The sequence below is a fragment of the Frankliniella occidentalis genome, unplaced genomic scaffold (assembly GCF_000697945.3).
Source record: "Frankliniella occidentalis isolate FOCC.00 unplaced genomic scaffold, Focc_3.1 Scaffold111, whole genome shotgun sequence".
NCBI lineage: Eukaryota > Metazoa > Arthropoda > Insecta > Thysanoptera > Thripidae > Frankliniella > Frankliniella occidentalis.
Window position 1 is genome coordinate 201832 of NW_026267239.1, and position 12493 is coordinate 214324.

A 12493-nucleotide genomic window follows, 5' to 3' on the forward strand; every position below is an offset into this window, starting at 1 on the left:
GGGGGGGGCTGACATCATCATAACTCAGGCGGTCAGCCCGTCGAGCGCGCGCCACATGCATCTGGATACAGAACTGTCGCTGGACACACGGGGGTGAGGAGTGTGGGGGCCGCCAGGCCGCGGAGGCAAGGCACTGAGGCCGCGGAGGCGGAGGCCAGGCACTACGAGGCCGCGGCCCCGCCGGCGGCGCCTCGACTAGCGCGCAGGCCTCCGCCATCTATCTCCGGCCATGTTTCGCGGCGACAGTTATATGGGGGAGCTTTCTCAACTGCTGCGAGCCGAGCCAAGCAGTCCAGCACCCCGGCAGCGCGGCAGCGCGGCGCGCGGCAGGTGGGGGGAGTGGCGGGGCGGGGCAGGTAGGCTCGCAGCAGTGACCGACCCCAGCATCCCACGAGGACCCACTACTTGGTGACACGCTATCTCATCCCGGCCCGCCACCTGCTGCCTTCAAAGTTTCGACCATCTTATCCCCCTTGCGTTTCCTCCCCCAACCCCCCACCTCCGCGACTCCCTAGAGCCTTACGAGCAATTCCCGGCAACACGGTGATGTGGCGAGGCTCCGCTGCTGGGCTGGTTGGCTCTAGGCCCTCGCCTCGCCGCGGGGCCCCCGCCCCGCCCCTCCCCCTCCCACCGCGTCAAGCCATCACCGCAAGTTGGAACGGCCCACTCGGACGCCACCTTAAGCGGGGCCCTGTGCCGTGAGCGGCGCTAAAGAACGAATGGTGCGGAAGCAGCACCTGCCCCGGCGCAACGAGGCCCAACAATGCATAAATATCGTGGACATCCTGCGTCACCGCTAAGTGTCTGACATTACATTGGCGTCAACATATAACGCTGAAGCTGGAGTTCTGGCCGGACTTCTACAGAAATCGCACTTAAGTCATGCAATTAGGCGAGCAAGATTTAGAAGTTGAGTGATCCCTCGCGCACGTACCTCGAAGCGGAAGGTCCAGCCGTCCAGCGACAGCAGGCGCAGGTTGGCGTTCTTGGCGAGCGCGGTGAAGACCTGCTGTGCGGGCCCGTCGGGCAGCGAGAGGCGGGGCGAGGAGGCGTCCAGGAGCTGCAGCGGCGGGTCGGCGGCGAGCGCCAGCAGCGCGGGCAGCACCTCCCAGAGGCGGGCCGCGCCCTCCAGCCGCAGCGCCGTCAGCGAGCCGCCCCGCACCGCCGCGCCCAGGCACGTCGCATCGCCGGGCGACAGCAGGCACTTGCTGACGTTGAGGTTCCGCAGCTGGCAGCTCGCGTCCCGGATCGCGTCAAACACGTCGTGGAAGCCGGAGCCCGCGTGCGAGGCCACGTCGCAAACGGGCAGCGCACCCGTGGCCTGCCCGCGCCATAGGAGCTGAAAAACAGGAAAGCCAAGGTTAGGCGAGCGCAGCAGTCACTCAGAATGAAAATAAAATAAATGAAAGATCACACCCCAACCACACACACACACACACATAGTAGCATATTCGCATACCGAATCAGAGCCGCGCTTGGTGTCGGCGCTGCCGTAGCCCGAGTCGGTGGCGCCGCCGCCCGGGGTGGGGCCCGGGCCCAGCCCCAGGATGTGGGCGGCCAGCGGCTGGCGGGGCAGCGTGGCGGGCCGAGACAGCGAGCCGTGCAGCCCCAGCGCGCCCCGCGGCAGCGACGAGAAGCACGATCCGGACCCGCCCGAGCCTAAGACAGAAGATAAATCTAGAAATCATTTAGAAAAGTTTATTGTTCCAGTCATTTTCTTCCGCTTAAAATTCGACCGGACATACTTTAAGTTCAACCACGTATCATCGCATATAATGGAATACGCGAGTAAAACTTAAATTAGTGTGATAGTGACGAGGAATCTACAGAAACGAGAAGTAGGAACAAACACGAGGGGTGCGAGAATAAAAAAATCTGGTAAACAATAAAATGAGCAGGCCGCTTGGGTGGGTCGACCGCAGCTGCAAAATGGATTTAAACTTGTTGAGCGCGCGAGGCGTAGCGCCCCGAGTAGCGCCCTCTATCCCCTCCCTCAGCGCCCGAGGGTAGGCAGTCCCGCCACACAGCCGTGCCTCTGATTGCCTACCCCCCAGGCGCTCGTCGCAAGCTAACTCACCCATGCTGCCGCCGCTCTCCGATGCGCCGTGGTTGCGAGCGCCCCAGGACCCGGCCAGGCTGAGGGCGTCGATGGCGTGGTGCGCGCGCAGGTGCTGCGTGAGGGCGCGCAGGCCGGCCGAGCCGCAGCCCAGGTGCGGCAGCTGCAGCGTGCGGACGGCCGAGCCACGCAGAGCAGAGAGCAGCTGCTGCAGCTGCGCGCAGTTGAGGTTGATGTCGACGAGGAGGCGGGCTACGGCGCAGCTGGGCGAGCGCAGGCCGGTGCAGAGCGCGTCCACCAGGCACTGGAAGCGGTCGTGCGCGCTCTCCTCCAAGCAGGCCACCACGAGCTCGAAGGCGTGCGTGCGCGCGCGAGACAGCACGGCGTGCAGCTGCTTGGCCAGGCGGTGCAGCTGGTGCGCCGAGAGCTCGTGTCCGAGCAGCGTGGACACGCGCACGCTCCGGACCGACCGGTTCGCCGAGAGCGCAGAGAAGAGCGGCTCCAGGCGGCCGTCGCCGTCCGCGGCCACGACCAGCTCGAGGGAGGCCAGCGTGCAGCTGGGCGTGCGCAGGACGCAGGCCCAGCCCTCCAGCTCCAGCTCGCGGCAGTGCACCGTGGCCTGCACGCCCTGGTCCGGGCCCGGCCCGGCCGCCGCCCCCAGCAGCCGGCACGCCGCGTCCACGTTGTCCTCCGAGGGCCCCGCGGCGCGCAGCAGCGGGAAGACGGAGCGGGGCGTGGCGTCCAGCGGAGAGAACTGCCCCAGCACCAGGTGGCCGCGGCGGCCCAGCAGCCCCAGCAGGAACAGCAGGACGGTCTCGGCGGGACCGCCCGTCTGCTCGCCCAGGCCGGCGGACAGCGCCTCGGACAGCCCGGGCAGCAGCTGCAAGTCGCGGCGCAGGATATTGGCGTAGCTGGCCACCGAGGCCATGTAGTAGGCGGCCAGGAACTCGGCCATGGAGCGGAAGACGGGCGTGTAGAACTCCATGGCGCGGCGGGAGGCGGCGGCGCGGCCGAAGTTGAGGCCGCGGCACAGGAAGCCGAGCGAGGCCACGCCCGCGGCCGAGCCGCAGTGCACGCGCAGCTCGTTGTCAGTGTACATGACGCGGTCGTCCTTCATGGCCACGAGCGCAAGCCGGCCCAGGTCGGCCAGCACCTTGCGGCTGTGCGGCGGGATGTCCGACAGGGCGGGGCTGACGGGCGGCAGCAGGGTCTGGCCGCGGCGCGCCAGGCTGCGCCGCACCACGCAGCGGAACAGGGCCTGGTGCAGCTGCAGCGGGTCCTCGGGCAGGTCCTGCACGTCCTGGAACAGCGAGCACAGCGCCATCCAGCCGAGCGGCGCCCGCGCGAGCGGCTGCAGCGTGTCCTCCGAGGCGGCGAGCGCGTCCAGGAAGCGGTCCGCCATGTCGTCGTCGTTGAAGAAGGTGCGCGACAGTGACTCGACCTGCGGCCACTGCAGCCCGCTCAGGAGCACGCGGCGCTGCATGGACGAGGCCACCTCGTGCGCCCAGCCCGAGCCGCAAGTCAGCACGACGCGCGCCTCCTTGAGCAGCCGGCCCTCGAGCAGGTCGAGCGCGTCGCCCAGCGCCTCCCGGCCGCCGGGCACGCCGGGGTAGCCGCGCACCGCCTCGTCGTAGCCGTCCAGGACGAACAGAAGCCGCTCCTCCAGCCCCATGATGGTGCGCCAGATCTGCAAGAGTACATAGGTAGAAACGTATTCTGTAAATCTGCAGTAATACTGTCACATTGAATTAATTGAAATATCATTGCGTTTCTTTTGGTCGCCACAAATTTGGTAAGTGAAAGACAACCGGAAGGTGAACTGCCCGTGAGAAATGGGATGCAGCCATAAATGGTGGAATCAAATCACTGGAGGCGTTGGACAGCCCACCACCAACCTGACCCTTCCAGAGTCCCCAGCGATCGGCTCTGGCCATAAGTGAATAGTTGGTCGGAATGTCGAATGTCGAACTCCGGTCCAGTGGGGGGTTGTCCAATGCTGGACAGGCTGGCACGAGCGCCCGAGGACGGCCGGGTAGGCCACCCCGCCTCGCACGGGCGCGTCGCGGGTCTGTCTACCCGGCGTCCTGCAGGGGATCTGCCGCAGAGCCCTGCACCGAGCGAGCATCGGATGCCTACATGGCGTCCGAAAGCGGTAGTGGGAGCGAGAAGCTCGCGCCGGGCCATAGCTCCCTCTCACTCCGATTCGCTTTCGGACGCCATGTAGGCATCCCAGGCCGCTCGGATGCAGGGCTCTGATCTGCCGCTGTGTCCACGGCGTCCACCCCCACCAGCAGTTGTTAAGTCACCTTATCAAAGTTGGCAGGCACGGCGGACTTGGGCAGCAGCTGCTTGCCCAGGTAGGCGGCGAGGGTGTTGCCGCGCAGCTCCCGCAGCGGCACGAGGAAGGCGAGCGTCACGTCGGGCGGGATCCAAGGCGCGCCGTCGGCCCAGGCCGCCAGCAGCCGCAGCGCCAGCGTGGTCTTGCCCATGGCGGGCCCCGCCTCCACCAGCACGCGGCGCGGCGCCTCCAGGACGCCGCCGTCCGCCGTGCGCACGGGCGAGAGGATCTGCTCGAGGCGGATGTCGACGCGCTGCGTGTCCCCGGTCAGGATGCACACGGCGGGGTCCATGCGCTGCGGCGCGGTGGTGCCCGGCGGCAGCGGTGGCGCCCAGGGCGGCGCGTGCGGGGGGTCGCGCCCGCCCAGCTCGCGGTGGAAGGCGCGCAGGAACCGGCGCACCCGGCCCACGGGCTCGCCGCCGACCTGCGGGTCACACAACAGAACCAATTAGACATTAAGTCGAGTTATAGAGCTATAAAAGTTATGAATAAAATAACTTAAACTAAATTTCAAATTTAACAGATGGAAAGTTTTTGACACTACCAATTCCAAAACGGGTTACGTTTGCATGACTGCGTGTAGGTTGATAGTAATACAACTTTGTGACGGACATACTTTGCAGATAAACCCTCAGGCAGGAAGGCGCCTTCAAGTGGGAAGTCCGGCCACCCCTGGATCTTCTCTGAGATTGTCACACATTATCTAATGAGTGTGCCATATGGCAATAAGCACTTGGGTGGTCGAGTGCCTCTCGCCTTGTCGTCGATGACGAGTGCCCCCGGCTAACCATTATGAGATATAAACACCAAAAATTCAAAACAAACAAAAAGTAAAATTTGCATGCCCGTCTGGAAGTTACAGTTACAGTTAAAAGCCAAGCCGAGGTGAGGTTCTTTTACGTAACAGAGGACAACAAAGGCTTCACATTTATTTTTATTTATTTTTTGCCGCCTGGGAGCGACCTGTTCAGGTTTGGCTGCTTCTTGGAGTCTTGCGCTTGCGCGCTTGCGCGCTTGCGCCCTGGCTCTGGCCGCCCTCACTCACTGGCAGGCTGCCAAGCTGTCAGGAGGGAGGGACGCACGCGGCACTTCGTGGCGGTACTGGGTCAGGTCAGGCCGGGCCGGGCCGGGGCGGCTGCACCCTATGGCGACACTACCACCTCCCCTCACCCCTCCCCTGCCTCTCATCAAGCGACGTGGACGTCCTCGCCATTAGCAGGGCCTGTCGACCTCCACCCCCACACACAGATGCACCACCTGCCACCTGCCGACCCATCCCCACACCGGACGACTCGTCTTTGCGTTAGCACACCGCACGAAGTATGGTTTATTGTGAATTCAAATCAAATTGTTCCATCCGGGAGGTTCAGTAAATCGACGGGTGCAACACCGAGAAACAAGAGTTGCTTCTCAACGGTAACATATTTTCGCGAATGTAGAATTGCAAAATGCAGAATTGAACCCAAATAAACCGTGTGTTGTGCACGGAGAAGTCAACCACATCCTATTAAAACAGTACCTGCACACAAACCTTCAGGAACAAATTTGGAATGACGGACTCTTTCCTCGTTTTTGCCGCGCATCTTACCGGCCGAATTGTTACATGTATTCCAGTTAGCAGAGTGCGCTCTTCGCGGCGTCGAGTTTGAGCAGGGAGAGCTCGGCGGAGCTTGGCGTGGCGAGGCGTGGCCCGAGTCGGGGTGAGTTAGGCCAGTGGCCGGGCCTGGCGTCCCGGCGTCCAATGTGTAACATCCCCTGCCCCCTACCTCCTCTCGGCCCTCCCAAAGCTCCCCCCCACCCCCATCCACTACCCCGCCAGACTCCACGCAGTGCTCTGTGGGCTTCGACCTCATCCTTAGCGCCCCACCTCCCCTCCCCCCCTCCCCCGTCCCGGCCTGGCCCGGCCAGGGTACTGAGAAGAGCAGCGTGGAGCAGTTTGAACTCACCGCAAGGTCGATGGGGGGCAGCGGCTCGAGGGGCGAGTCCGCCGTGGGGGGCGGCGGCGGCGTCCAGCATGCCGGGTCCGTCCGGCACGGCGACGGCGAGGTGTCTACGGTGGCGGCGCCCTTGCGCGAGGGGCACAGCCGCGCCGGTGACTCCTGCAAGCACGTGCTGCAATTAGGGACAGGAAACACACACAGACGAACACACACGCACACACACTTGTACAGGGCGGGTCACGAAGCGCGGGGCGGGTGGCGGCGGCACGTATAGTCAAGCCACTTTGGCTTCTCATTTGTGGGAGAAATCCAGGCCGAGAGGTGGCGCGGGAGCGACACAGAGAGAGCGAGGTGGAAAAAGAGGGCAGAGAGCGAGAGGAAGACGGAAAATGTCTGAAAGCGAGAGCCCCGACATCGCGGTAATGACAGCGTCCAGAAAAACCGTTTCACTCTCAGGGATATGGAGGGACGAGAGACGGACGACAGACAGGGAGATACACAATACACACCGAGGCGATCCCTTGCCTCGGCTCGCCTCGGCCCAGGGCGCGCGCGCTGCACGCCCCCTCCCCGCCCGCCGCGCGTTTTCTTTGCCATTCAAGGCCAACTTTGGCCAAGTTTGGCGGCAGCACGTTATACTATCCAAGCGAGACCGGGGGGCGCAGAGGGGCGCGCAGAGGGGCGCGCGGATGAAAGAGGCGGAAAAGGAGTTGGGGGAGATGGGAGGTGGCGGCCCTGTACGTGACAGCAATTACACCGCGGGTTATCGCTCCTGATAAACATGAGATTAAAAAAAGGGAAGGAGTAGGCCACTTAATAAATTAGCGATCGTGCTCAGCCTGTTAAGAGATTCCTAATTACCGTAGTTGAGACAGATAAGAGGGCTCGCCCATAAATCACGCCCAATTCTTTGGAAAGGGCTTTTTTCTTCTCTCTTTTCCGGGGAGGGAAGCCCATCTTTTCCGCTAATCTGCTTCAGCCCCGTCTGGAATTCATTTATGACTTTTACTGTGAGCCGAAAGACGGTTAACGCGGGTTTGAGAGAAAACTATTATCGTAGTCGCATTACTGCTGTTGTTAGACTCGCGAATCTTAGAGGAAGGATTGTAGTATCTGGACAATACCGGACACCGCTACGAAATAGCCGAATAGCTAAGCATGGCATGAATTAGAAAATACTCAATAAAATCCATTACTAAAGGTCATCTAACATTCATAGCCAACTTCTGTTCGCGTGGATTAATATGTATCTCTAATAATTTTCTCTAATAATCATTTTATTAATGACAGTGCAGTTACAGAAGAAAACGTTTTCCTACGCGGAGGTAGATGTGGGAGGTTTCGCAAGTCGAGGGGTAAACAGGCGGGGAAGGAGAAGCAGGGAGGTACCCCTGACCTGAGAAGTTTGCTTATATCGAGGCGTAGGGCGTAGCGTGGCGTCGGAGTTGCCGGTGCCGGTAGTGCGGCGAGGGGCGGGACGGGGCGGGGCGGGACGGGACTGGTAGCCCAGCAGCACCAGACAATTACACGGATCAGCTCCACAAGGTCAAAAGGGAGGAACAGCGGCACGTGACACACCTAAACTCCCCGCAAAATGAAATGACCTGCGGGTGAGGGGGAGTTATACTAGGAAACAGGGACCACCGCTTGGCGAGGGATACTTTCGCGGATTGAAAGGAAAAGATGGTACAAAAAAAAGTAAAAACACAACTCATGTCCATGACAGCAGATTAAAAAACAATGCAGATGGAAACACAAAATTGATTTGGGGCTAAAAATGGTCCTCGTTATTGAAATAGTCCCTGTTACACTCAGTGCCGTTTATTAAGGACGACTAGTTTTCTCAGAGCAGTGTATTTGTAGAAGTGATGAAAGTCTTTTTGTTTAAATGAATAATAGTATTTGGGAAAAAGGGGGAGGGGGGTGCGCGCCGAGCGAGAATAAAGGTGACAGTGGGGGATCAACCGTTCCAATCGCGACATTTTGCGAACGCAGCATGACATATTTGACATTTACTCGTCGTATGCCTTCATTCGAAAGAAACTATCTAATTTGTAAAGTCAAAAATTTAATTTTACCAGCAAGTGTTCAGAAATTGTTAAACAAAGGAGAACTTCTTCCGCTCATTGAATATTTTCGAAAAGAAAACGGCCGTTTTCCGGAAACTACAAAATTATTTTAAAATCTGTTTTTGCCTATGATTGTCCTTTTCTACTCCTGTGACAGTGGTGCCAGCAATGTGACTGCCGATCCAACTTGTAATTTAGGGTGCAAGCTTGCTGTACCCCCAGCCTATCTGCCATCTGTCCGCTCGGATCGTCCACCGCGCATCTTCGGCTACTGATGAGAGAGAGAGAGAGCACTCGCGTGTGCGCGCTCTCTCGCACGCTCGGCGAACGGGTAAAGGGACCCGCCCGTTTGAGAAAACTGGTCCGTCGTCGGGTCACAAAGGTGCCAGGTAAGTGCTTTCAGGGTTAGACTCTCCTCTACCGTGAACTAGACCGCGAATATCCTCTTATGGCGAGGCGCGCAGGACGGCACTCGGGCCGCTCTGCACGGCCGTCAGCACCCCGCCGATCGCCGATCCTGCCCACACTTCCTCCCACCCTGCTGCTAATTTCTCCACCTTCCTGATATCAGCCCCCCTCCACCTCCCCACCACATCGCCCCTGGAGGCCACATAAATCACGAACAAACGCGGAGCCAAGCAAGGCGAGGCGAGGCGCGGCGGCGCTCCCCGCTTCAGCTACTCGATGTGCAAGTTTTCACCGAACCGGCTTTGGAGGGAAGCTGGGGGATGGGGGTGTGCCACCGCTGTCTGCTGGCTTGGGGAAATGTGGAGGCGGAGAGGGGGAGAGAGAGGGAGAGAGGGAGAGAGAGAGAGGGGGGAGTCGGGAGGGTGAAGAGCCCAGGCGGAAAAGGGCAGAAGAGGGGGATGGGAGTGGGGTGAGAATTAATGACTACGAGTTAATCAGTTAGTTCTTCTGAGCCCGCCACCCAAACACGATTGGATTAGGGAGGGCGCCGGCCTGCTCCGCTCCGCCCCGCCGCGCGCCACCAGTCAAGGCCTCCGCTGGGGAATGTAAGTCGAGGCAGATGCGGCCCATTTGTCATCGTTCTAAATAGTAGCACGGCTGTGCTCCAGGGGGCGGCGAGCGGGCGGTGAGCGGGCGGGAGCGGATGGCGAGCAGCGTAACCCCCGGCGAGGAGCGAGCGACGGGGGGCTCTCCACCACTTCAATCGCAGTCATTGCGCTGCTTATTCAAGCTCGGCGTTCCACCACGTCCCGCGTCCCTCTACTTTCTCCGTGAAACACGTCCCACCCCACCCCCTCTCTTTCCTTTTTTTTTCAACCTCCTCTCTTTTCCGTCTCAAAATTTGCTATTCAGCAATCTCCCCTTCATCTACGAACAACAACTATGCTGCTGCCGCTGAGAGCCGAGGCGCGGCGGGGTGCTGCTCGCTCTCGGACTCAACTTACGTCGTTTATGCTAACGACCCAACAGTTTTTCCGAAACAGTCTCTCCGCACGCGTTCGTGCCGAACGCAAAGAAGTCGGGGCGAAAGAAAAAGGAAGATGCATGAAAAAGATCCAAGTTCCCCCAGCAGGCGGGTATTAAAATGAAGTGGGGCCGGCGGACCACTGCTGCTGCATCCTGCAGCGTCTAGCCCAGCTGCCGGGGGAGGAAGGGAAGTCGAACGTGTTTGTTGTCCCGCTTCATTCTCGCATCACTGGCTTATTTGTCCAGGCGAAATGCCCAAAGAAATAAACCATAGCGGTATACAACTCCGGAACAAGAAAAGCTTAGCCAGCGGGATGGAAGTTTTTGAAAGATGATCGCGGCGCCTCTGGGCATGCGTGCATGTGTGAGTGGTGGGCGGGAGAGCGGCAGAAGTGGGGGAGGGGAGGGGGAGGCAGAGGAGTCCGGCTGGAGGGCCCGGGCGAGCGCAGCAGCGCAGCAGAGCAGACCACACCGCCATGGCATGCTAATATTAAACGAGAGGAATGCTGTTGCACCGGAGGCTTCATGCGTCAGTCAGGCCGGGCGTCGGCATCGCCGCCACAGCAAACAATATCATTCTCGAGCAGATTTATATGGGAATATAAACCGCATTTTATCGCGAGCGGACGAAAAAACGCAGCGTAACTTTGTTCAATGTATACCATATTGGTGTGAGTGATCTTTATCCCACAAAACCGCCACACTGACTTGGATCGTCTTTTATTAGTACAAGGTTAGAAATTTCGTCGTTAATAAAAACAGTGTTGGGCATCAACGCGTACGATATGATGCATTTTTGCGCATAAATTTTTCGACTAAACGAAAGGTAGGTGTAACTTATGACTAATGTTTGCAAAAAATATACTATACATCGTTGTATCCGAGTGAAGCAAAGGCAGCAGGCGACGGCAGGCAAAAAAAAACAAAAAACAACGTCGGTTTAATTATTATTGGCACCACATGTTGTGATAGTAGAGGGCTAAAAAAAAAATATAAGCCCGCATACGCCACCATGAATAGCTGTATTTTGGTCCGCATTGAACAGCACACTGAGAAAAAAAAATCTGCCTCAGCACTATATGTTTAGTCCCCAGATCGACGTTTTTTCGTTGCACTATACGTCTAGCGCTGGGAGCTAAACGTAGCATCCCAGGCAAAGAAAATTTAGACCACAGCACTAAAACTCAATGGCAGGTCACTATCTCATTTTGAGCTGGGACAAAAGTCGGGAGCATTAGACGTACGTTCAGTGCCCGGACAGAAATATTTTTCTCAGTGCAGTTGTCCGGCAGGAGACCACAGTGTTGTTGTGCCGACAGGACCGTCCGTTACGCGGGTGGCCCAGCTGCGGCCCGGCCGCCCCCCAACTGCAGCCCGCCGGGCAGCCCCGCCGAGCCCCCCGCCCCCGCCCTTCGCAGCGCACATGGGCCAGCGGGCGCCAGCAGCGGCCGGGACCCAGAACTTGTTACGTAAAAACAGGGAAACAACGGGAGGGGTTTTATTCGCCAGCCGGAAGGAAGGCGGCCCTACAAAGTCGAGTAATTCAAATTTGCGACTTAGAATCCCCCAGTAAATTCGCCACTCTCCGCGCTGGAGATGTTTGTGCGTGCGGCTGGGGGTCGAGCGAGCGGCGCGGTGGTCTCCCCGCTGCCCCCTCCTTCTTCCCAATCTACAGCAGGAGGAAGGGAACTCATCAGGGATTCAATTAAATTATCACGAGATGATGGCGGTGATAGCGGACCGGGATCAGTGATCAATACCGGCATCGGAGGGGGAGGGGCGAGGGGCGAGGCGGCGTCCACCTCCTCGCCGACCTGCAGGCGAAGGCTTTTGGGACGGGACGTGGCCGTCGTGCCGGCCGGGACGACGTGGCCGAGGCCGGGTGGGACCCGAGTAGAGGACCAAACCGAGCGAAAGGCGATACCCTGCAGGGGTGCTCCCGCGCGGCCTCGGCCCGGGGGGGGGGGGGGGGCAGAGAGGTCATCCGGACCGGCGACACGGCCGAGGTTATACGGGCCGTGCATGGAAATATGCACTTACGGACCCGACCACCCCCCGCAGAGACGTCGGGCCGGGACCGCTCCTTGAGCCGCCAGAGCCTCCGGGCTCCTCCGGGCCGCTCCGGGCCGACCCAGCGGCAGCGCCGGACCAACCTCAAGGGCGTCGCGACCCTTTTGCAAACGAGATTTGGAACACTGTCAAACGAGGGGAGCGAGGATGGCGGGGGCGTTTGCCGAACTCACGCCCCAGCGGGTTCCAGTTGAAAAGATAAAAATAGTAAAGAAAACCACACACACAAGTGGAAATGGTTACCCCCTGCAGGGGCTGGAAGTCTAACGATTTATATTTGAATAATTCCCTGATTTGAAGAAAGTAAGTTGGTGCCTGTTTTGAAGTATGAGTGAAGCTAAAGCCCATGCACTTCCACGGTGGCACCCTACCACACCCTCCTCCATGACAAGACCAGTCTCCTCCCTCTTGCGCGCCATCCAATATGGACCAAGAAAACCACGACGGGGATGGGCCGGGCGCAGAGCGCCACAGTGCCATGAACAGCAGCAGCATGGATCCTCCCGACCCGCCGTAGCGCCGAGCGTAGCGCGCCACACAGGGCCGTGCACAATGGGCGGCGTGCCGAGCTGGGGGGAGGGGGGGG

General features: G+C 59.7%; 1 protein-coding gene across 2 annotated transcripts in view; it reads right to left on the reverse strand.

Annotated features, from left to right (window-relative positions):
• LOC113203118 (uncharacterized) overlaps positions 1-12493 on the reverse strand; it is a 151145-nt gene that overhangs the window by 3209 nt on the left and 135443 nt on the right. For both annotated transcript variants that reach the window (XM_026417634.2, XM_052270110.1), the window contains 5 exons: positions 6341-6493; positions 4363-4818; positions 2078-3743; positions 1460-1659; positions 935-1339 (listed from right to left, as the gene is read on the reverse strand). In XM_026417634.2, coding sequence (XP_026273419.2) covers positions 935-1339; positions 1460-1659; positions 2078-3743; positions 4363-4818; positions 6341-6493 — 2880 coding nt within the window. The remainder of the gene's footprint in view (positions 1-934; positions 1340-1459; positions 1660-2077; positions 3744-4362; positions 4819-6340; positions 6494-12493) is intronic.